Raw genomic sequence first — 25,877 nt, 5'->3', positions numbered from 1 at the left:
GCCACCCACGAGGACCTCCTGTGCTGTGCTGGAGGGTGACAGGCAATGGCGGAAACGACAGAACAGGAAAGTGACCTGCTCAGATTTGGGTTTTGGAAGATTGTCCAGGCCCTGAATGATAAGGCTGATGCAGAGAGTGAAACTGAAAAGAACTGGTCACTGGTTAGTTACAGGCAACAAAGAGGTTATGTGGAACAAAGGTGGAGTTCTTACAGAAGTGAGAATTAACAACGTCAGTTCTTTTTGCCCATTTTCCTCTGTAACTCTTTTATTTTGGAGTCTTTTATTTTTAATGGGACACTTCACAAATTTGTGTGTCATCCTCGTGCAGGGACCATGCTAATCCTCTCTGTGTCATTCCAGTTTTAGTATCTATGCTGCCAAGGCACGCACTAGAGCCTGAATTGACAGAGGGGAAGCGTCGAGTCTTCGTGAACTTGGCAGTACAGCAGATGATCAAGGGAGGCACAGACCCACATTCTCTCATCCAGACCCGCAAGGCCAGCATGGTTTCAAGATTCAGAATTTTTTGAAGTTTAGGAAGGCAGTGTGATTTACATGTAGTTTATTTGTAAAACACCCCAAGCAGGGGCTAGGTCAGCACCTGTTAATCAAAAATAATTTTTCCACAGCAATGTATATGAATATTCACGCCAAGTAGCACGTACAAAATCCATATAATTATAGCTCATCACAGTAAATACTAGGGTTTGTCACTGCATGAGTTATGCAAACATTTTGGGGTTTCAGAGCCTTAATGACTTTGGGATTATGGATGAGGGTCTGTGGGCCTGTGTGGATGGGAGCAGAGACAAGATGTCAGGAAGGAAACACATTGATAGCTGGATAGCTGACCCGCATCTCTTCAAGGTCTTACCTCCTCCATGGGGATGACCTGGGCGTATCCACCACCCGCGGCTCCTCCTAAACAACAGAGCAAGAGGCATTTCAAACAGGTCACCAAGTACAGCTGCCACGATGGACACAGCCCAAGGGACACAGCTCCCCAAACCCAATAGAGAGGCGTCACACCCAAGATGAAGTAACAAAAGGCAGTGAGAGACACTAATGGTTATATCCAAGCAGAACAAAAAAAAAAAAAAAAAAAAGTTGACACTTTGTCTAACTATACCTCTGTTTCTTTGCTTAAAAAAAAAAGGTAAAAATAGAGCAGATGTCATTACTGTAAAACATACCAGGATATGAGAATATTTTGATAATTTATTATTAGATCTCTGTGACTATACTTTATCTAAATCAATTGTATATGATTTCATATCTGAGAAAACTTTGTTTAAAAAAAATACACTGTGGCTGGGCGAGGTGGCTCACGCCTGTAAACCCAGCACTTTGGGAGTGTGAGGTGGGTGGATCACTTGAGGTCAGGAGTTCGAGACCAGCCTGGCCAACATGATGAAACCCCATCTCCACTAAAAATATAAAAATTAGCAAGGCATGGTGGCGGGCGCCTGTAATCCCAGCTACTTGGGAGGCTGAGGCAGGAGAATCACTTGAAACTGGGAGGCGGAGATTGGAGTGAGCCGAGATTGCACCACTGCATTCCAGCCTGGGCAACCAAGTGAGACTCTGTCTCAAAAAAAAAAAAACAAAAACAAAAACAAACCACCGCATAACCACCTCAAATGAGTAAATTATAAACTTCAATTTATTTCAGATAACAGTATGTGAGATTTGTCATGCTGTGTATCCCTCAAAATGTTGGTTGTCAGAGTAAAAGGACTGCTCTTTCCTAAAGCAGTAACAACACCGCCCATGTGTGTATCATTTGACAGTAGCCCTCGTTCTTTACGTGCTTTCTCATTTGATCCTCACAACAACTAGGTGAGCCTGGTGCCGCTCTCAGCATTTTGGACTTTTAGAGATGCGGCTCCGAGAGGTTGTGACTGGCTCAAGTGGCCAAGGGTCACATGGCGGTAGGAAACACAGCTGTGACCAAAACCTTGGCGTTCTCGCTCCAACCCTAGTGTTCATTCCGCTACACAATGCATGACACTCTGCGCGTTATCAGTACTTTATGAGATACGTTATTAATATGTGCAACAGTAATACAAATACAATATTCTTAAAAAATCACGAAGTGCCAAGGACAAACTGTAATTGCAGCAATAAACACCACTGTAAAGTGAGCTAAGGAATGATTTCATGATAAATCAGGGAAGAAAGAGTAATGAATGGGGAAGTGCCAGATATCAGCCCGACCACGGCCAAGGAGGAATTTCATCACGACTCGCTGTCCACAGCCAGTCCGTCTCCAGAGAGCTCTGCGGGCCCCACACAGCAACTCCAATGAGCCGAGACTAAAGCAGAGGGAAAGACCTTTCCCCAGGACTGGGATGATCAAACACCGATATGGATGGCCGTGTTTCAAGATCACTTGGCAAAGAAGGCCCTGATGAAATGGGAGACCGCACTCGAGGCGGGAGGCTTGAGCAACACAGCCCCAGGAACAGGCTCCTGAGGCGTCCAGTGAAGCCCTGGCAGCTCCCACTGCTCTTTTTCATGCCCGGGGGAACAAACATGGGGCGACCACTATGTACTGAGTGTGCAGTGAAGAAATGTACCAGGTCCCCTGAAAAGTCTTAACTCTTTATCTGTTGACAATGTTCTTTTTACAATTTTCTCCCCCCAACTTTGCCCTGAAAAGTACACTAGTTGTTAAAGACAGTACCTTTCACTCCAAACGTTGGTCCTTGGGAAGGCTGCCTCAAGCAGGCAAAGGAGTTGACATTCAGGTGTGCGGTCAGAGCCTGCACAAGCCCAATGGTGACTGTGCTCTTCCCTTCTCCAAGAGGGGTGGGCGTGATCCTGAGTTTGGGGGGAGAAAGTGAATTTTATAATATTTCCCAGACAACCTATGCAAAACCAGCCGAAGACACCAGAATCAAATCTGAGGGTGCTCATTTCAAAATGCACTCCATAATTTAATTTTCTCAGGCTATTATGGTCTACTCACATCACACAGGACAGGCATAAGCTAAAGTCAAGATACAGACACACCTTTACCAAGAAACCAAAAAAGGAAAAGGTATTAGGCAGTGCTAATAACAACATCAGTTTCAAGAAAGGCCATAAAACCACTGATCAAAATGGTTTAAATAATTCAGCTGATGGTGGGGCATTTCTTGCTGATGAGTATATAGCAGTTGTTCTTCCTGAGCTAAACATTTATTGGGGCAGGGTGTGGGCACAGGGCCTATGGTTTGGGGACAGGGCCTAGCTCAACGGTCCTTGGGTGAGTAGGGCACTGCCAGACTCTCAGGATTAGAAGGGACCCTAAAGTCCCCACTTGTCCTTCTCCTTCCAGATATCCCTGCCCAGGGCTTCTCCCTGCCGTGCTTGAACACAGATGGTGATAAGATCATGACCTCTGGGGTGGCCCACTCATTTCCAGACAGCTGTTACAGTTCAAAAGTTCTTTGTTCTAGAGAGAAGGTATCTGCATTCATGTTGTGTCCTAGCTCTTGGAGTCCTACACACTAAGCCCGATCCCTTTCCATATGACAGTCCTTCAAATATTCAAAAAGTCCACAGGCCCTGTGCATACTATGGCGGAAACTTCTGCTCTTGAGAATCTTATTGTTGATGACAACACTTTGCAAAACCAAATGTTCCCATGTTCATAACATCACAGTATTAGGTATTGAAGAGAGCCTATTACATTACCAAGTAAGGCCTCATAAAATTGTTCTTTAGTACATCATAAGCATTGTTAAAAAAATTTTTTTTTCCACTCTTTAAAGTTTTATTTCACTAACTTCAGGCCAAATTCCCACAACTGTGTTCTGGTCAATTTACTATCCTTGCTTGGCTTCCCCAAATGGTAGTACCAAAAGATGTGTGGGGTAGGGAGAAAAAACCACTTTAAGAAGCATTGCATTTACTCATCTTCCACAAGGCAACAGAGTTGGGCATCTGATTGTTCAACAAAACAAAGCTTTAATAGCATCCAGGAGGGCAGACAGGCAAACCACGCTGTAGACACTCTTCTATTTGTCAAAATCAGACCAGAGAAAACCTACTCCACACAGATATAATAGACATTGATATTCATCTTTTCTTTTTCTGTTGCCGCAAAATTTTTCTTCTTTTAATGATCATATCATGTAGTTTCTCAAGTCCTTCCTTTAGGCCATCTCCTATGATTGCACAGGTAGGCTGCAAATGCCAAGGAGTTGATGAGCTCAGTTCACCCACTGCTAACAATTTCTCAATTTCTGAAAGAGACAATGAGTTCCTCAAGTCTTGTTTGTTAGCAACTATAAGTACAGGGACTCCTTGATTTTCTGATATCCTAGTTATTTTGTGAAGTTCAGTTTTGGCTTCTTCCATCCTTTTGACATCAACAGAGTCCACAACAAATACAATGCCATCTGTGCATCTGGTATATGACTTTCACAGTGACCTTAATTTCTCCTGACCACCTACATCCCAGAAGTGAAAAGTGACTATTTTAGAATTTCCCAAGGTTACCTTAATTTTCTCAGTGTTAAATCCTTTGGTAGGTATGGTATTTACAAATTCATTGAACTGCAGCCTGTATAAGACAGTTGTCTTTCCAGCACAGTCCAAACCCAGAATAACAACGTGGAAGGACCGAATGAAGGCAGGTTGGACAGGATAGAAGTCTGGTCTGATAGCACATTCCCCATTTCCAGGTGCAAATAAATGTCCCAAATTGAAATGCTTTTCTCTTCTTGCTTTAGAATTTCTCTTGGTAGCTGATCCAGCTATAAGACTGCTCCCGATCTGGAGTTTGGGTCCAAATGAGAAAGCATTGGCAGGCATTTCTACGAGGGATAAGCACCCCACGTCCTTCCAGTTTAGCTCTCAAGCATCATTAAAAAATTTAAAGGCTGTCATTAGGGTTTACAATTTGGTCTTCCATGAGTTCCTGTCAGCCATGTTGTCAAGGATACTCAACCACAACAAATCTAATAGAGTTTTCTGATCTACAAAACCTAAGGATGTAACCACAAAGAAAGAATGTCTTTAGAGGCGTCATCATACCCTACAATTCCATGAGTCATTCATTCAGCAAATATTTATCAAGTACTGCTATGTACCAGGCACTGAGCTAGACGCTGGGGACAAAATGATGATCCAGTCAGACTTCATCTCTATCCTCACGAGCTTCCAGCTGATCTGAATATATCAGCAATTACAATAAATGTGACAAACACTAAGACAGGGAAATAGGGCAGTCAGACTGAATTATGAGGGTACATGGAAAAAGGATCTAACTAGATTTGAACATCTGGGAATGTTTCCTGTAGGAAGTAACATCTTAGGTGAGACCTGGCAAATTAATAAATGTTAACCAGATAAAACTGAGAGTGGATTGGGGCAGTTAATAGGAGACGTGCTATGCTTCATATCTATGGGGTTAATTATTTGTACGCTCACTTGATAGATGAGGAAACTGAGGCACAGAGTGTAAGCAACTTGCCGACAGTCACACAGCTAGTAAGCAGTAGAGCTGGGAGGCAAAGCCAGCCATCTGACTTAACCAGGTTCTCCATGGATGGAAATCATAACTATAATTAGCCATTTAAAGCACGGAATGGGTAAGATCACCCAAGGACAGTGCACTGAGTGAGAAAAGGGATAAGGACAGAAGAGTTAAGCACATTTGCTTGTAATGAGTTGTCAGAAGAAGAGAGTCCAAAAGGAAACTAAGAAGGCGTAGTATAAAATAAGAGAACCCGGCTGTGTGCAGTGGTTCATGCTTGTAATCCTAGCACTTTGGGAGGCTAAGGTAAAAGGACTGCTTGAGCTAGGGAGTTTGAGACCAGCCTGGGCAATATAGTGAGACCCTGTCTCTAAAAACACAAAAAATAAGAGGACCGTGGAGAAGAAGGCAGAACATGACAGGAAGTCTCAGAAGGAGGCCAAGGATGAGACTGTTTCCAGAACAGGAAAGTCAAACGCCACTGAGGCAGGAAGCAGGATGAGGACCGAGAGTGGTCGGTGGATTCAGCAACAAGGAGGTCGCTGGTACTCGCTGTGGCCAGGAGCTGGTGAGCCTATCCTGATGCCGCTGCATGGAGAAACCTAAGACTCCTGAAGCCACATGACCCCGGCTTATCAGTCACCTCTGCATCTGTCTAAACAGCAGATTTGCAGTGGGGTCAACGTGAAGACTGAAAGTTATACAAAGATATTAATACTTCTGCTTGGAGTCAATTTTCTGTTTTCTTGGATACAACATCAATAAGGGCAGTTAAAAGCCCACAGGCATTACAATCTTAGAAGAGCCTGTAAAGAAACTGTGGCATCAAATATGGTGTCATTTAAGTACTGCACTGAGCATTTGGTGTTTGCAAAGGACTACGTGGTTTACCTAAACTGTGTCACATGAAGGATTACATTTTCATTCCCAAGGATATGCTAGCATAGCTGCCCAAGAAAGCCAAAAGCAGACACGCCCAGAGATGACCTCCTCAAAACTCCAGCTAACCATCCAATTCTTAATTAGAAACACAGGACTGCTCAGCTTTCTGCCAACTAATACAGTTCGGGAAAATCACAAAGTAGGAAGTATTTATTGTGAGCAATAAAAGGAGAGCTACAATAAAAAAGCTTATTTCACCTCCTTCCTGTATTTGGTATCAAAATTTGGTTTAGTTTTCCCCCCATCTTTAGCACAGATTCCAAATCATCAACGGCGATATACAAAAGAATGAGCACCAAGGTAATCTAATTTCTCTTTCTTTCTCTCTTTTCCTTCCTTCCTTCCTTCCTTCTTTCCTTAAGGTAATCTAATTACTCTTTCTCTCTCCTTCCTTCCTTCCTCCCTCCCTCCCTTCCTCCCTTCCTCTTTTTTTTTTGGAGACACATGGAGTTTCGCTCTTGTTGCCCAGGCTGGAGTGCAGTGGCACAATCTCAGCTCACTGCAATCTCTGCCTCCCAGGTTCAAGCAATTCTCCTGCCTCGGCCTCCTGAGTAGCTGGGACTACAGGCACGTCATCACACCTGGCTAATTTTTGTATTTTTAGTAGAGACAGGGTTTCACCTTGTTGGCCAGGCTGGTCTCAAACTCCTGACCTTGTGATCCACCCACCTCAGCCTCCCAAAGTGCTGGGATTACAGGCGTGAGCCACCATGCCCTGCCAGAATGATGTCTTTTTTAAGATGAGTATTATTTATTGGCAGTTACAGTAAAAATTGTCAAAGTACCTGTGACCATTTGGACACAATCTGAAAAGAAGTTTATAATTTACTCAAAGGTCAAAAAGATGGCTTATCCAGAGAGAAGTGGTAAAACTTTGAACTATTCTAAAGACCCAGAATCTTGTTGAATAGCACCACTGCCATTAGCCATGGGCCTCACCATGCACTCCAAAACTACATGCTCAAGTAGCATATGAACATAAATCATCCATCCCAGGCATCTTTAGGGTCCAGGGGCTTTTTAAGCCTTTTATTATCTAACAATAAACCCCACGGTGCATTTGGTTATGTTTCTCATTACACTTGACTTAGATAAACGGTTCAAAGGCCCTGTGGGAAGCGGTTTCTTCTAAATACCTCTGTTTTGTTCTGGAAGTAGCACAAATAAAAGAAAATCTCACAGATATTTAAATAGTTACTCAAGGCAGAAAAGCCAAATCATAGAAAAGTCAGATTTTTTTACATTGTACCGAAATAAAGGGTTGAAACATTTTTTAAAAATCCAATCGGGTATTTGGCCCTCTGCAGAAAAAAAAAAAAAAAAAGATGAAATGATGTGAATGATTCAAATTTTTCTTTAATGTGAAATTCAGTCTATTCCCAGATCAGTTTGGGCTGCATTTTTAGCTGCTCTGTCCAACCAATTCAGGGAAATTCTAGAAACTTCTGCACAGAAATGGGTGCAGGCCTGATGGAGACTGAGATTCAAATGCACTGCAGCTGCACTCCAAGTCAAGTTCTCAAACAAAATTCCTTTTCATTAGTGTAACTGGGAAAATATGTAAAACTCATGAGTCCCTAAGATTCTTTTGGCATATTTCCCTGAACAATTCCCAATACTTTTCATTTTGTCAGGCAAAGCAAATAAAGTGATGTGTAGGTGTAAATACCATGCGATATGTAGTTGATGAAATGCAGATGATTCTGACTGAATAAGAAATCCTAAAGTTTGAAGAATGGCTTTTTAAAAGAATTAATCTGTTCTGCATTTGAGTTATTAATAATAGAAGATTTTAAAAAATCTCATTGTTTTATATTTTAATCCCATTGCTGATATATTTAAATCACATTTCTATATAAATTAAAATATGTAATAACAAATATATTGTTATTTAGTTTTATTTAAAAATTACTTGGGTATTTGAATTCTTCTAAAGCATGGAAAAAGATTTATGTTACAGTGTTCAGAGAAAAAGGCAGGACAAAAATGATATTTATAGCATGATCTCAATGTGTAAAAAGATGAATATATAAATAAAATATTTAGTTATGAGAGACCTAGTTATCTCCTTTTTACTTTATGTTACATTTTTTACAATAAGCTAATATTATTTTCAGAATTAGAAAAGACTTTTAGAAAAAGGAAATAATTCTCCATTTAATGGAGGGGTCATTTATATTTTTAAAGAAGTTGCAACAGTGCATATAATGGTTTGATAACAGTCATTTCCCCCTAACGCTTGACCTGGTCAAATGTAAAAATATGAAGATGATTTTTATTTCAAATTGACTTTTCACTTTAGATTACAAATGTTGCTTTAAACCAGTGCTGCTTTTTGCTGTTTGTTTGTATTTTTTAAAGATGGGGTCTTGCTATGCAGCTCAGGCTGGTCTTGAACTCCTGGCCTCAAGTGATCCACCCACCTCAGTCTCCAGAGTAACTGGGTTATAGGCACAACCCATCATGCCAGGCCCACTTTAGGCTATCGATAAAATAGTTGCCTGTGATCTAAACTGATATCAATATTCAGCTATTAAAGGATTAGATACTGATGACAGTTTACAGCCCTAAAAAATATATCATTTGTTGTGTTGGGGAGAAGGGGCTGTTCATTCTTCCCTTATAGAATCCAGTGTGGCTATTTCCTAAAAATCTTCAAGCTCTGCCACAAATGCATACATATATCATAATCTTACCAGCACGGTTATTTTTTTCCACTACAGTTAAAAAAAAAAGAGACAGGCCATTTAATTTTTGTTCCTTCAAAGGTCTTTGTTAGGTAAAGAAACTTAGAATTTCAGAAAAAGAATTGTTGATCCCTTGGTGTTTAATCTGTTCTTGAAAATTCATCTTTAGTCTTCTTTTCTATTTACAACATGGCAGGCCAATTTCAGCTTGATTATACATATTAATGCTAGCAAAAAGCCAGCGTGGAGAAATGTTCTACTGGCCATGGACTGCATTGGCTGTAACCCCAGGCAGTCGTGCTAGCTAGCATTCTCCAGCATGAGGCTGGAGGCCCAGCTTTGTTTACAAGTAAGGAACCTGAAAACAGTATCATCACAGCTTTGTTTTAGAAGTATCAGTTTTGTGTTCCAAGCTAAGGTCAGAGCCATCCATATCTGGATTTCTGATTTTATTGACAAGCCCAAAATGGAGTAAAGCACAGGGACTGGATAAGAAAATCTGCTGCAGGATTCTTCCTTCATAAACAGACAACACATCCTACCAAGTTTTCCTTAAGTGTTCCTATCTGAACAGGGTGAGAAAGCCTGCAAACCCACCTACCAAGATCATCTGAAGCCTGGAAGAAAGGAACCAATTTCACAAATCAAATGCTTTTTCAAGGTCTTAATGGCCAAGAGTTTGTTTATTAATTGCAGACAAATATGCATCAAGCATACTGCCATAAAACAACCCTGACTAAACTGTGCCCTAAACTCAGAGACCCCGGAGCCAATCTAACCAGAGGCAGCTCCTTGCAGGGTTTGGGCCCAGAGGGTGCCTGCAGGTGGAGCCAACCCCTCCCCTCAGCCAGGAACTTTCCCACACTCGATTATGGGGACATTAAGTTTGGGGTTCTAGGTTGGAAAGGGGCTCAGGAATCTAACTGCAGTGAGCCTGGAAGCCTGAGGGAGAAGGGTGAAGCCACAGGCAACCAAGGTGTGGAGCAAAGGATGAATTCCTTACAATGCCAACTGCTGAGGGATTCAGAGAGGCCCTGGCTGTCTGTCCCTCTTACAAAAAAGCTACAGAAGCTGGGCATGATGGCTCACACCTGTAACCCTAGCACTTTGGGAGGAGGAGGCGGGCGGACCACTTGAGGCCAGGAGTTCAAGGCCAGCCTGGCTAATGTGGCAAAACCCCGTCTCTATAAAAATACAAAAATAGTTAGCCAGGCGTGGGGGTGCATGCCTGGAATCCCAGCTACTTGGGAAGCTGAGGCACAAGAATTGCTTGAACCCAGGGGGCGGAGGTTGCAGCGAGCCAACCTGCAACCTGGGTGACTTCATCTCAAAAAAAAAAAAAAAAGAAAAGCTACACAAAGAGAAGGAGAAAGAGGAGGACAGGAAAGTGGGACAGGAGGAGGGAAAAGGGATTTGAAGAAATCACTATATCATTAAAGAGGTGATTTTTTTTTTTTTTTGAGACAGTCTTGCTCTGTCACCTAGGCTGGAGTGCAGTGGCGCGATCTTGGCTCACCGCAAGCTCCGCCTCCCAGGTTCACGCCATTCTCCTGCCTCAGCCTCCTGAGTAGCTGGGACTACAGGTGCCTGCCACCACGCCTGGCTAATTTTTTTGTATTTTTAGTAGAGACGAGGTTTCACCATGTTAGCCAGGATGGTCTCGATCTCCTGACCTTGTGATCCACCTGCCTCGGCCTCCCAAAGAGCTGGGATTACAGGTGTGAGCCACCGCGCTTGGCCTGTTTTGGATAATATTTTTGCTTTATTTGTAGTTATAAATAATTGAACTCACTTCCGGGGATTTTTCCTAAGGAGATAATTAAACAGATGCACAAATCCACATGCCCAAGGTTGTTAATTCTAGCAGTTTAAAATGGCAAAAATTGGGAACACTTTAATTGCCCATCAATAGAAAATTGGTCAAGTAAGTTGTGGAACATCCCTATTCTATGTTCAAATTATTTTTCTGCATCAGTGCACTTGGACAATTAGAAACACTCAGAACTACCAGGGTAGCACTTATTGATGGAACTAGAGGTGCCAGAAGATGTGTAAGATGGGATCTCCACCCTCATCCTGGGCATTTTGCTACTCCCCCAGCCCCTGCTTCCCCAACACGTTTAAGAATCTGGGATGTGGCCAGGTGCGGTGGCTCACGCCTGTAATCCCAGCACTTTGGGATGCCAAGGTGGGTGGATCACTTGAGATCAGGAGTTCGAGAAAAGCCTGGCCAACATGGTGAAACCCCATCTCGACTAAAAATACAAAAATTAGCTGGGCATGGTGGCGCATGCCTGTAATCCCAGCTACTTGGGAGGCTGAGGCAGGAGAATCGCTTGAACCCGGGAGGCAGAGTTTGCAGTTAGCTCAGATCACACCACTGCACTCCAGTCTTGGCAACAGAGCAAGACTCTGTCTCAAAAAAAAAAAAAAAAAAAAAGAATCTGGGATGTGAGTGATGGAATGTTATGTTGTCATGAAAAATGGTGACATAGCTCAATATTCACTCACATGGAGCTCAGTATGCCACATATGCTTGAATAATCAGGTTGCTTACACAATAGCATGTGAGTGTGACCTCATGGCTGAGAGACTCTATCAGCGTCAAAACAGTCCTTGCAGGTCAACAGTTGTTTCCTCTGAGTGCTTGGGTTTGGGATGTTTTACTTTTTCACTTCTGTTTTCTGAATTTTTAGAATATTTCTACAATGAAACTACATTGTTTTTATAACCAGAAAAAGAAATAAAGAAAAAAGCACTTACATTAATAATTAAATACATAAAAAACAAAGTTACCTAGGAGTCAATTCCAATTACAAGAAATGTCTCTGCCTGACAAATAGGTTTTGTGCCTGAAGCTTTGTATACATCATAAGCAATAGTCACTGAAATGAAATTTCAAGGCAGCAAAGGAATTTATATCGTCTCATGATGTTCCCTCAGGTCACACTGAATAAATATTTGAAATCCCTTGCTTTCTATCATCTTTTCAGCTAGTGAATGTACTTCTTTTTTTAAAAAGAAGGGGAAAAAGGCAAACACTCCTTTTCACAAAAACTATGAATTTGTCTTTTATAAAATAACCAACACAAATGAAAATGGCCCAACATTAGTTTTGAAATGCAGAAAAAGGGAAATAATGAGCTTTTGAAATGTGAATATATAAGTAAGATCAAGGATATTAACAGGAAAACATGTTTCATATGATTATCTGTACCTTTTCCATGAAAATATTTCAAGTAGAACGCACAAAACAAACTGCTCCGTTCAAAATATTTTACTTTCAATTCCTATTTTGATTTTTATAATGAAAAATGAAATTCAAAAAGCCAAGGGGGAGCAGGGGTAATAACAACATAATATGAGAAACAAAAGATAAAGCACTGCAACTTGTTTGACTTTATATTTTGTAGAGTTGACTAATTTGCTCTGCACTGAAAATAAAAACTTATCTCACACCAAATAAAGAAATGCCAAATGAAATGGACGAAATGTCAAATGTGAGAATAGGATGGATTAAGGGGTACGAGGAGAGAGATAAATAGGGAAGAGTTTTGTAAATATGTCTGCTTGATCAAGTAGATGTTAGACGGTGTCTTACCCAGCAACTAAGACGTATTTTCCATCTGCTTGATCCTTTAACCTTTCTAGCACGGACAAACGTACTTTGGCTTTGCTTTTGCCATAGATTTCAATTTCATCTGCAAGCAATCCAATCTCCTTGGCAAGGACATCCACAGCTTTTGGAGTTTGTCCTCTTGAAATCTCAATGTCACTGAGGGGAAAGACAATACGAAAGAGAGAAAAGGCTTCTCAGCTTAGGTGGTCACAACTGGAGTGAAAACAGCCACACATCATGCCAACAATGAAATCAATGCAATTACTTTGGGGTCCTTTCTCCCAGGCAGTAATAAGCACAACTGCTAATAATTAACGTGTATGAGAAAATGGTGCATCATTTTAGAAATGCAACTCCAAAAAACTCACAAAGATCCTAGAATTGTGTCCAGGTGGAAGTATAACACCTATGGCATACAGACAAGAACTGTATATTATAATGTGTCCAAAACCCTCCTGCAAGTGTGATTCGACTACAGAGCAAAATGCTCTGTATGGGCCATCATGGTATTCATTAGCCATGAATAGAGGGTCATTGCATAATAATCTCCGATCGGGCTGGCCACATGTTTCTCTTGGCTATTCAAAAATGTGAACATTACTATCACATTAGAGATTAAGTACAAAAAAAAAAGAAAAAATGTGGAAATGCTATTTCGTTTTATCTGTGTCCACACTTCCCCCTCTCTATTTACAGTCTAAAATCATATTTCAAAATGTTTTATTAATTACATAACTGTCGGTAAAAGGACCTAGTGCCCTGAGCCCAAGTTCAGACAGGAAATTGTAGGAACTCCAGAGAGTCATTGGGCACGTAACTGAACTCTTCTATTTTACTGGCCACCACTGCTCGTCTTACAGGAGTGGTCTGGATACCAGCATGTGTAATGCTGGACTCTTTCCTCTGGGGCTCATGTGCTCAGTCATTTCTTTGCTGGGCAGTCAGGCCCTTCATGTGTTTGAGAGTGAGAGATGGAAGGCACACCTGTTCCCCCAGCAGCAAGACTAACCCCGGGAGACCACGCAGTGGGGGACTACCCTTAAAGGTTGCATCAGAGAGGACAGCTATTCCTTCACTCACCCCAGAACACTTATTTTTGTTGCGGTCTGCCTCCTTGCGGTGGGCAGATCAACCCCCTCAGTGGACTTTAGTCAGCCCCTTGGCCCTGACTGTCTCTGTAGCTACTGCAGGCAATCTACCCTCAGTGTTCAGACCACCCTAGACTCTCCTCCAGGATCCTGTAGGGGCCTGACCTGGGGGTAAGAGGCAACAGCAAACACACCTCCACCCAGACTTCTCCAAAGGGCACCAGAGAAACTAGGAGTTCACGTTACCCCCCCAAGGGCCGCTGAGTATTCCTTTCCAGGCCTCCACCTATCCGACCTTTCCTTTCTAGCCTCCTACTTTGTTTTGCCATCCTGGCCATAATTTTTTTCTGTCTCTCTCTTCCCACAATCTCCTAAATTGAAGAGCTTAATCTTGAACAATGTGTAAACTTTTGGCAGGCTGCAGTGGCTCACGCCTGTAATCCCAGCACTTTGGGAGGCCAAGGCGGGAGGATCACTTGAGTCCATGAGTTTGAGACCAGCCTGGCCAACATAGCAAAATCCCGTCTCTACTAAAAATACAAACAAATTAGCCAGGTGTGGTGGTGGCACCTGTAGTCCCAGCTACTCAGGAGGCCGAGGCAGGACAATCACTTGAACCTGGGAGGCGGAGGTTGAGGTGAGCTGAGATCGCACCACTGCACTCCAGCCTGGGCAACAGAATGAGACTGTCTCAAAAAACAAACAAGCAAACAAAACAGGCCTGGCATGGTGGCTCATGCCTGTAAGCCCAGCACTTTGGGAGCACAGGAGGGCAGATCACTTGAGGTCAGGAGTTCAAGACCAGCCTGGCCAACATGGTGAAACCCTGTCTCTACTAAAAATACAAAAATTAGCCAGATGTCCTCGCTTGAACTCAGAAAGTGAAGGTTACAATGAGCAGAGATGAAGCCACTGCACTCCAGCCTGGGCAACAGAGCAAGGCTCTGTCTCAAAAACAAAACAAAACAAACACCTGTAAGGTTTTCTCTTTACTAGCTAGTCATAGAGACACCATCCGATTTTTGGGGTGATTTATAAACTACTCAGCCTGCTTCTCTTTGCCCAGTGGGTCTAGAAATCAATGATTTCAAAGTAAATTCTTCTCGGGGGAGAAAAGGATTTAATTATTTAACAAGAAGAATTTACTTTGAAACTTTGGTACACAATTTGGTGGAATCCATCTTAATCTTTTTTAGCACTTTGTAAGTAGAAATTATTGATTTACTTTTAAAATCTAAGGTCTTATAACAACAAAAGTAACTCTAAAATAAGATATTTTATGAAACAGATTGCACAAGCCCAGGGATGATATTACAAAGAATAACATTCCTCATTGTAACTTACATAATTAATGAACAGAGAGCATAACTGAGATGTTTCGTCTATTGCAGGGATGAAAACATGTCCAGGAGGGTCACACCCTCCTAGTGGGTAGAACTGAACCAGGGTGTTCATCTGACTGCCCAAGGAAATGGAGTTCAATTCTATAAAGCAACTGGTTATCAGGTAAAAAATGAGTCAGCCCCGGTGCGGTGGCTCATGCTTGTAATCCCAGCACTTTGGTAGGCCGAGGCAGGTGGAACACCTGAGGTCAAGAGTTCAAGACCAGAGCAAGACTCTGTCTCAAAAAAAAAAAAAAAGAAAAAATAAATAAATAAAGTGTCAGTTACTAGAGGGATTTTATCTCCTCGGCACTGTGTGCATTCCAACGTTGCTGGATGAGATTACCTGGGGATGCACACCTAGTATTATGCACACCTGGATAATGGGGGTGGGGCCAATTCCTTGGAGTGGGACAGACACAGATGACTCATCATCAGGCTGGAAAATGCAGCTGTCTGATTCAGACATCATCCCTACCCAATCATTCTAAACCACAAACTGAGACTATGACCTACAGTTTATATTTCCAAATTTATAGATAGAATATGTAGCTCAGACCTCATCAGAGAGCACTCTGAGGAAAATATCCACCTTGACGAGCACAGACTATTCTATCAGATCGTTCTGAAGAAAGCTGAGCTCAGTTCCCACGTGGAATAATGTTTGGTTTGGGCGGTCCTTTATCCCCAGAGTAGAAACCTATATGGCCCTTAACACCAGGAGGATATATATGTGTTGGGCATTTCTGACACTGAAAAGCATATTCCAAATATTACATTACCATATTTTGTCAAATTTAAAACCATTACTTCATGGACCACTAAGAAGAAAAACCACTGCCAGGCCAGGCGTGGTCGCTCACGCTTGTAATCCCAGCACTTTGGGAGGCCGAGGTGGGCAGATCACCTGAGGTCAGGAGTTTGAGACCGGCCTGGCCAAAATGGTGAAACCCCCATCTCTACTAAAAATACAAAAATTAGCTGGGTGTGGTGGCGTGCACCTGTAATCTCAGCTACCCGGGAGGCTGAGGCAGGAGAATCGCTTGAACCTGGGAGGTAGAGGTTGCAGTGAGCAGAGATCGTGCCATTGCACCCTAGCCTGGGCGACAGAGCAAGACTCCATCTCAAAAAAAAAAAAAGGGGGGGGGGAAACACTGCCATTAAATATAGGAAACATCATTGAAATTAAATTACTATAAATTAATTTAAAAACATCATTAAAAAACTGCCATTTAATATAGAAAACATCATTGAAATTAAAAAATATGCCTTCTTAGAACTGACAGAACACAGTAATACATTCATTATGATTTAATTTTGGAGAATTTACAATAGAGAAAATAGGGTGGCAATTTAATGAATAGAGAAACTTATCTACCATCAAAACCACAGTACCATGAGTTGTGCTTCTCCCCCATGACTAACTAGGGCTAAGGCACTGTGCTGAGCTGACATCAGTGTAAATAAAACACCAGTGTTACCTTGGCACAGGGGAGAGAGGCTGAAGTTTCAAGCAGTGAAGTCTCCACCGCCTGTGCTGCTGTTCACGAAGCCATCTCCTTCCACTACTGACCATGTTCTTCAGCAGGGATAGAGAGGAAAACATGTTAGAATGGTAAAAGCTGACAGGGCACACACTTAAACCATGGAAATATTGTTTGTGGATGTTACAAAACAAGATTATCGAGTCGCACAATAAGCCAGGAGGATATTAGGAATATTTTTATTCACATGTAACTAGGTTTGTAGGTTTTTCTTAAAAAGGAAAATGTGAAAACCACTAGTTAGATATACAACTATTCAATACCGCACTGAAGAGTTTGATAGTATTAAAAGAAGCTGCTCTGTTTCTTAAATATGCACGCATGAACTTGATGATCCAGCTTAATTCTATAGTTCCCTTGCAGACTATTAGCTCTTCATACTTACAGCAATGAATCTGAGAATGTTTTTAAAAATGTACATCCAGGGTTATTTCAAGTCACAGGCCAGAACTTCTGACTATGTTCATTGTTTTTGTTAAATTTAAAAAAGAAAAACAGGAAAATGTGAGAAAATACACTATTAAAAAATCCAGGTGTGGTGATGCGCACCTATAATCCCAGCTACTCGGGAGGCTGAGGTGGGAGGATTGTTTGAGCCCAGAAGTTTAAGGCTGCAGTGAGTCAAGATCACACCACTGCACTCCATCCTAGCTGAGATTTTGTCTCTTTAAAAATAAATGAATAAATAGGCCAGGTAAGGTGGCTCATGCCTGTAATCCCAGCACTTTGGGAGGCCGAGGTGGGCAGATCACTTGAGGTCAAGAATTCAAGACCAGCTTGGGCAACATGGTGAAACCCTGTCTCTATTAAAAATACAAAAATTAGGCCGGGTGCAGTGGCTCACGCCTGTAATCCTCTTTGGGAGGCTGAGGTAGGCGGGATCAACTGAGGTCGGGAGTTCGAGACCAGCCTGACCAACATGGAGAAACCCCGTCTCTACTAAAAATACAAAATTAGCTGGGCGTGGTGGCGCATGCCTGTAATCCCAGCTACTCGGGAGGCTGAGGCAGGAGAATCACTTGAACCCGGGAGGTGGAGGTTGCAGTGAGCTGAGATCGCGCCATTGCACTCCAGCCTGGGCAACAAGAGCAAACTCCATCTCAAAAAATACAAAAAATTAGCCCGGTGTGGTAGCATGTGCCTGTAATCCCAACTACTCAGGAGGCTGAGGCAGGAGAATCACTTGAGCCCGGGAGATGGAGGTTGCAGTGAGCCGAGATTGTGACATTACACTCCAGCCTGGGCAACAAGAGCAAAACTCCGTCTCAAAAAAAAAAAAAAAAAAAAAAAATTAGCTGGGTGTGGTGGCATGTGCCTGTAACCCCAGCTACCCAGGAGGCTGAGGCAGGAGAATCACTTGAACCTGGGAGGTGGAGGCTGCAGTGAGCTGAGATCGTGCCACTGCATTCCAGCCTGGGTGACACAGTGAGACCCCATCTCAAATAAATAAATAAATAAATAAATAAATAAATAAATAAATAGATTAAGTGTTCACAAAAGACATCATGTACATGGATAAACTTATACTGAATAGGTTCGTCATCCGATTTAGAAAAGAAAAATGAAGAAAATATAGGACTGCGTGAATGATCAGCTTGGATGCCCAGCTTCCAAATATCATCCTTCTGTAGTTGGTATAAAAGAGCAAGCAAATTGAACTACTGAGTAGTGTTATGTATGCATATAAATTATAAGTAAATGAAATAAAAATAAATAAAAATAAAATTTGGCTTTGATGGAAATGTAACTTATAATCCTCACAAAAATGTCTAATGACCCATTTTGAGGTAAAGAGTTTCAATTGTGTATAACCCTGTACATAAGAAAGAAATGAACTAAATGTCACTGCCAGAGGCCACCACTGCTGCAGGCTCCAGCACCATGAGAACACTCAGCTTATATGGTGGAACACTGATGATCTTCGCCTTTAGGTCACACAGGTGGTGGTGGTTTGAAAAAATGCCTCCAAATACTTTAATACTCCTGTCTTGAAGAAGTGAGGACAATTCTCCTTCTCTTGAATGTGAACTGGACTTAGTGATCTACTTCTAACAAACAGGATAAAAGGAAGTGGCGGCACATGAGGTTAGAGCCTAGGTCATCCACACTGCAGACTCCTCCTGGTTGCCTCCCTTGGATTGCTCATACTGGGGGAAGTTAGCTGCCACACTGTGAGCAGCCCTACAGAGAGGTGGACATGATGAGGAACCAAGGCATCCTGCTGATGGCCAGTGAGGAATGAAATACACATGCCCACAGCCATGTGAGTATGCCATCTTGGAAACAGATCCTCCAGCCCCAGTCAACGCCTCAGATGACTGCAGCCCCAGCTGACATCTTCACTTCAAATGCATGAGAGATCCTGAGCCCAAACAATTTGATATAGTTTGGATGTGTGTCCCTGCCCAAATCCCATCTTGAAATGTAATCCCCAGTGTTAGAGGTGGGGCCTGGTGGAGGGTGATGGGATCACAGGGGCTAGTTTCTCATGATGGTTTAGCATCATCCCCCTTGGTAGCGTCCTTGTGATAATGAATGAGTTCTCGTGAGATCTGGTCATTTAAACATATATAGCACCATCCCTCACTCTCTGCTCCTGTTCCCGCCTTGTGAGATGCCTGCTTTCCCTTCACTTTCTGCCATTCTTGGAAGCTTGGTGAGGCCTCTCCAGAAGCAGATGCCTGTATTATGCTTCCTGTAAGGCCTGCAGAACTGTGAGCCAGGTCAGGCGCGGTGGCTCATGCCTGTAATCCCAGCACTTTGGGAGGCCAAGGCGGGTGGATCACATGAGGCCAGGAGTTTGAGACCAGCCTGGCCAACATGGTGAAACCCTGTCTCTACTAAAAATACAAAAAATTAGCCAGGCGTGGTGGTGTGTGCCTGTAGTCCTGGTTACTCAGGAGGCTGAGGCATGAGAATCGCTTAAACCCAGGAGGTGGAGGTTGCAGTGAGCCAAGATCGCACCACTGCACTCCAGCCTGGGTGACAAAGTGAGACTCTGTCCCAAGGGGAAAAAAAAGAACTGTGAGCCAATTAAATCTGTTTTCTTTCTAAGTTAACCAGTCTCAGGTATTTCTTTTTTTTTTTTTTTCAGTCTCCCTCTGTCACCCAGGTTGGAGTTCAGTGGTGCAATCTCAGCTCACCACAACCTCTGTCTCCTGGGTTCAAGCGATCCTCCTGCTTTAGCCTCCTGAGTAGCTGGTATTTCTTTATAGCAATGCAAGAATGGACTAACATACCACCTAATCTGCTAATCTACTACCAAATCTCTGACTTGAAGAAACTATGAGATAATAAATGCCTTGTTGCTTCAGTTGCTAAATTTTGGGATAATTTATTACACAGCACAAGATAACATACACAGTCCCCAGTATGGGTCCCTGCCCCACACTGCCATGTGATCATAGGCAACTCACTTCATTTTTCAAAATCACCATTTCTTCACTTATCAAATGGGCCTAACACTGTGTGTGAAGTGTTTAACACTGTACCTGGTAAACAGAAACCACTTGCAAAATGTTAGCAACTATTAATCAAACTTCCAAACTCAAGATTCTCAGACAGCTATGTTGAACAAACCTGAATTCGCAGAGCTGCAGCAAGGAGAATCACATCATCTTCCTCAATGAGTCCACCAAAATGTATTCTTGGAGAGCCACACCCAACCTTCCCTGTAAAAAATTGGAGGGAAAAAAAAGACTTTCAGTACACTGTCATTTCTAACCAATTGCTCCTTGTAAACAGCTAGCACACTGAATAGTGGTCTCATTTTTCACCAAGGAAGTTAGGATGTCGGGGCACGGCTGCAGACTGGTCACCTCTGGCACAGGCTTGGGGCCCTCCATTGGGCCTGCTTCACATTTTACATTAGAGAAATGGCCATCTGGCCGGGTGCAGTGGCTCACACCTGTAATCCCAGCACTTTGGGAGGCCGAGGCAGGTGGATCACCTGAGGTCAGTTCAAGACCAGCCTGGCCAACATGGCAAAACCCCATCTCTAGTAAAAATACAAAAATCAGCTGGACATGGTGGTGTGTACCCGTAGTCCCAGCTACTTGGGAGGCTGAGGCAGGAGAATCGCTTGAACCTGGAAGGTGGAGGTTGCAGTGAGCCAAGATCACGCCACTGCACTGCAACCTGGGCGACACAGCAAGACTCCATCTCAAAAAAAAAAAAAAAAAAAAGCCATCTAAGCTATTAACCTGGGATAAATGGATTTAAAAAATGTAATGAAGCACATCATGTGCTTTCAAAATCGTATCTCACACTGAGCCAGGAAGAAACATCTAGGCACACCATCTCTTCACACGAGCCCAAGTATTCTGATTTTTAAATTATGGCATAATTAGAGATAGAAATAATAGCTCAAGAGAATTCATAGTGAACATTTAAAACATGTGGATGCAACATAGACTGCAGATTAGGCCACAGAATTCAGAGTCAGACTTGCATTAAAAGCATACCTCTTCCTCTTGCTAGAAATTGTGATGTTGGGCCTGTTAATTAATGTGAGTAATATCAACCTCCTAAAATTTTGTGAAAATGAAATATGATAAGGTATATAAAGTTCTTGGCATATAGTATGTAGTTTAAACTATTAACATGAAAATAAGGCTCAGAAGAAAGGAACAGGGATATATATTCCACAGCATAATCTGTCAGAATGACTTCATATCCTAACCTTTAGATTTTTTTTGACACAGTGGGCTTCATCTTATTAGAAGGATCTAAATTTTTTTTTTTTTTTGAGATAGAGTCTCTCTCTGTCACCCAGGCTAGAGTGCAGTGGCACGATCTCAGCTCACTGCAACCTCCGCCTTATTAGCAGCTGGGATTACGGCACCTGCCAACACTCCCGGCTAATTTTTGTATTTTTAGTAGACACAGGGTTTCACCATGTTGGCCAGGCTGGTCTTAAACTCCTGGCCTCAGTGATCTGCCCACCTCGGCCTCCCAAAGTGCTGGGGTTATAGGTGCCAGCCACCACACCTGGCCTAGAAAGCTCTAAAATCTTTACTGTACAATACATAGAAAAATAGAAGCACTTTCACTTGTGGATGCAAAGCGTGAGAAGGCAGATGAAAACACTCACAGGGTAAGACTGGTCAAAGTGTTACATGAAAGATCAGGCTTTTTTGATAATTTAAAAATTCTCTATCATAGAAGTTATAGAACCGGCCAGGCATGGTGGCTCACGCCTGTAATCCCAGCAATTTGGGAGGCCAAGCCGGGTGGATCATCTGAGGTCAGGGGTTTGAGAACAGCCTGACCAATATGGAGAAACGCCGTCTCTACTAAAAATACAAAATTAGCCAGGCATGGTGGCACACGCCTGTAATCCCAGCTACTCAGGAGGCTGAGGCAGGAGAATCGCTTGAACCGGGAGGCAGAGGTTGCGGTGAGCTGAGATTGTGCCATTGCTCTCCAGCCTGGGCAACAAGAGCAAAACTTCACCTCAAAAAAAAAAAAAGGGGTAGAATCAATTTTCCATCAAAACTAAAAAATTGCATTTTAGGGTATTAACTTTAGGGGTTACCTGATTATCAACATAGAAAGATGTTGATAAGAATTCTACTTCTGGCAGGGCATAGTGGCTCACGCCCGTAATCCCAGGACTCTAGGAGGCCGAGTAGGGTGGATCACCTGAGGTCAGGAGTTCGAGACCAGCCTGGCCAACATGGTGCAACCCCGTCTCTACTAAAAATACAAAAAAAAAAAAAAAAAAAAAAAAAAAATTAGCTGGGCATGGTGGTGCACACCTGTGATCCCAGCTACTAGGGAGGCTGAAGCAGAGAATCACTTGAACCTGGGAGGTGGAGGTTGCGGTGAGCCGAGATCGCACCACTCACTCCAGCCTGGGCAACAAGAATGAAACTCTATCTGAAAAAAAAAAAAAGATTCTACCTTAGAAAATTTATAAAAGTAAACACACATGCAGAATGCTTTAGCCTGCATCCTCCCTTAGAGAAAAGAAATATTTCTAATAGCAACATTTTTGAAGACACTATTTTCTCCTTCTTTGGATCACTCTATTCTTAAATTGTATTAGGGTGTTGGGTAGTCATATAATCATATCCCTTGGGTGTTATTTAAAGATTAGCAACACTTCAGCTTTATGAATCATATTTAGGCAAAAGCCAAGAGTCTAGAGGATGAGAGAGAGTTGTTGTGTTTCGTTTTAACCACTAGAGATCTGTACTTAAGATCGTGTCCACGAACGGGCCTCTCTCAATCCTCCATCTTTAAGTGATGGAGAAATGAGAAAAAGCATCCGGGTGCGGTGGCTCATGCCTGTAATCCCAGCACTTTGGGAGGCCGAGGTGGGTGGATCACTTGAGGTCAGGAGTTCAAGACCAGCCTGGCCAACAAGGTGAAACCCTGTCTCTACTAAAAATACAAAAAAAAGTTAGCCAGGCGTGGTGGCAGATGCCTGTAGTCCCAGCTACTCAGAGGCTGAGGCCAGCGAATTGCTTGACCCCGGGACCCAGAGGATGCAGTGAGCCAAGATTGTGCCACTGCACTCCACTCTGGGCAACAGAGTGAGACTTCATCTCAAAAAATCTAAAAAAGACAAAAAGAAAAAAGAAAAAAGAAAAAGTTACATTCCAGGAGCTGGTATCAACTTATAAATGCATATTCCCAGAATTTAATCACAAAATACCCTTGCGAGTGAAGAATATTTCACTTCCAAGTTTACAAGATAAGTCCTGGTATAGTCCAGTCACTTGCATAGCACAGAACTTAGCAAAAGTGTGGATATTTTATTTTGAAAAGCTATATGATTCCTGATACATCTAAAGTTTTCAGTGATGTGTAATCTTTTGGCTTCCCTGGGCCACACTGGAAGAAGAATTGTCTTGGGCCATAGCCACACATAAAATACACTAACACTATGATAGCTGATGAGCTAAAGAAAAAAAAATTGCAAAAAAAATTTCGTGTTTTAAGAAAGTTTATGAATTTGTGTTGGGCTCCATTCAAAGCTATCCTGGGCTACATGCAGCCCACAGGCTGTGGTTTGGACAGGCTTGGTTTAAAGCATCTCGCAAATTTCAACAAGCATAATGAGCCATGTAAGAAGATATAATTAACAAAACAAACTCTTTGAAAGTGTCTAGGTGAAGATGGCAGGTGGTACACACAACACTACCCTCTATTTCCAGTCGAAACTCCATTCAAAGTGAGTAAAAGATATGTTAAAAGCAAGTAAGTCCATAAGAGTTAAAAGGGTACCATGAATGACATTTGAGAAATTTGTGGAAGAGAGAGGCAAGTAGGGTCGGACTGAGTAACCACAGCAGAGGAATTTAAAACACCCCAAAATAACAAAAGCCTGAGATAAGGAAGAATCATTTCTTCTTCGTGGACCCTGGATAAGCCCAAAGCTCACAGTCAACAAATATCGAAAGCAGGAATGCATAAAAACTAAGTCCTTGAAACACCAAAGGCTGTCCACCGGCAGCTAGGTAAGGTGACTTTATTCACATACAGTGTTGCTTTCTGATTATTACTGTTATTATTTACAGAGGGTCTTGCTCTGTTGCCCAGGCTGGACTGCAGTGATGTGATCACGATCATTGCAGCCTCGACCTCCCAGGCTCAAGCAATCCGTCCACCTCAGCCTCCTGAGTAGTTGGGATTGCAAGGGTGTGCCACCACACCTGGCACATTTTTAAGTTGTTTTATAGAGACGGGGTCTCACTATGTTGCCCAAGCTGGTCTTGAGCTCCTGGACTCAGGCAATCCTCCTGCTTTGGCCTTCTGATTTTTATGTACAGTAGGCTAAGGTTTACTACCTGCAAAGTTAACTTTTGGTCCTTTTAATTACCGTTTTTAAATTACAAGCAATTAAAATTACAAGTAATTAAAAACACTTTTTTTGAGATAAGGTCTGGCTCGATCACCCAGGCTGGAGTACAGTGGCACCATCTCAGCTCCCTGTAACCCCCGCCTCCCAGGCTCAAGCCATCTTCCCACCTCAGCCTCCCAAGTAGCTGGGACTACAGGCGCATGCCACAATGCCTGGCTAATTTTTGTTTTTTGTTTTTGAGACGGACTGTTGCTCTGTCGCCCAGGCTGGAGTGCAGTGGTGCGATCTTGGCTCACTGCAGCCTCCGCCTCCTGGGCTCAAGGGACTCTTCTGCCTCTGCCTCCCATGTAGATGGGACTACAGGCATGTGCCATCACGCCTGGTTAGTTTTTCTATTTTTTTAGTAGAGGCAGGGTTTCACCACGTTGGCCAGGCTGGTCTCAAACTCCTGACCTCAGATGATCCACCAGCCTTGGCCTCCCAAAGTGCTAGGATTACAGGCATGAGCCACAGCACCTGGGCTTAATTTTTGTATTTTTTGTAGAGGCAGAGTTTCACTATGTTGCCCAGGCTGGTCTCAAACTCGTGAGCTCAAGCAATCAGCCCACTTCGGCCTCCCAAAGTGCTGGGATTACAAGTGTGAGCCACCAGGCTCGACCAAAAACAACACAATTTTAAAACACAACTTAAAACCCACACTCTCTTAATTATATATAACTCTAGCCTGGACTCAGATTTTCTAATTCAGTTTTAAGATTGCATTCAGGCTGGGCGCAGTGGCTCACACCTGTAATCCCAGCACTTTGAGAGGCCAAGGCAGGAGGATTGCTTAAGTCCAGGAGTTCGAGAGCAGCCTGAGCAACCTGGTGAAACCTCGTCTCTAGAAAAGGTACAAAAATCAGTTGGGACTGGGCGCGGTGGCTCACGCCTGTAATCCCAGCACTTTGGGAGGCCGAGTCGGGCAGATGACCAGGTCAGGAGATCGAGACCATCCTGGCTAACACGGTGAAACCCCGTCTCTACTAAAAATACAAAAAAAAACCTAGCCGGGCGTGGTGGTGGGTGCCTTTAGTCCCAGCTACTCGGGAGGCTGAAGCAGGAGAATGGCGTGAACCCGGGAGGCGGAGCTTGCAGTGAGCCGAGCTCATGCCACTGCACTCCAGCCTGGGGGAGGGAGCGAGACTCCGCCTCAAAAAAAAAAAAATTAGTTGGGCATGGTGGCATACGTCTGTAGTCCCAGCTACCTGGAGGCTGGGGCAGGAGGATCGCTTGAGCTCAGGATGCAGTGGGCCTGCAGTTGTGCCACTGCATTCCTGCCTGGATGACAGAGCAAGA

At 43.0% G+C, this 25,877-nt stretch overlaps 2 protein-coding genes and 1 non-coding gene across 11 annotated transcripts in view; all 3 read right to left on the bottom strand.

Moving 5' to 3' along the window:
- MTHFD1L (methylenetetrahydrofolate dehydrogenase (NADP+ dependent) 1 like) overlaps window positions 1-25,877 on the bottom strand; it is a 236,490-nt gene that overhangs the window by 163,008 nt on the left and 47,605 nt on the right. For all 9 annotated transcript variants that reach the window (XM_031012156.3, XM_031012157.3, XM_055390853.2 and 6 more), the window contains exons 9-13: window positions 20,312-20,403; window positions 16,670-16,767; window positions 12,701-12,874; window positions 2,690-2,826; window positions 878-924 (exon numbers count right to left, since the gene is read on the bottom strand). In XM_031012156.3, coding sequence (XP_030868016.2) covers window positions 878-924; window positions 2,690-2,826; window positions 12,701-12,874; window positions 16,670-16,767; window positions 20,312-20,403 — 548 coding nt within the window. The remainder of the gene's footprint in view (window positions 1-877; window positions 925-2,689; window positions 2,827-12,700; window positions 12,875-16,669; window positions 16,768-20,311; window positions 20,404-25,877) is intronic.
- On the bottom strand, window positions 287-389 carry LOC115935088 (U6 spliceosomal RNA). Its single transcript, XR_004070800.1, has one exon. It is a non-coding gene; the product is annotated as a U6 spliceosomal RNA (small nuclear RNA).
- Window positions 3,935-6,829, bottom strand: LOC129534288 (ADP-ribosylation factor-like protein 4A). Its single transcript, XM_055390856.2, is given in 1 exon segment — window positions 3,935-6,829. A coding segment is annotated over 1 exon segment (738 nt). The 5' UTR covers window positions 4,807-6,829; the 3' UTR covers window positions 3,935-4,068.

The sequence above is a fragment of the Gorilla gorilla genome, chromosome 5 (genome assembly GCF_029281585.2).
Source record: "Gorilla gorilla gorilla isolate KB3781 chromosome 5, NHGRI_mGorGor1-v2.1_pri, whole genome shotgun sequence".
Classification (NCBI taxonomy): Eukaryota; Metazoa; Chordata; class Mammalia; order Primates; family Hominidae; genus Gorilla; species Gorilla gorilla.
The sequence above is the reverse complement of the archived record's forward strand: the minus strand, read 5'-3'. Positions and strand labels throughout refer to the sequence as shown.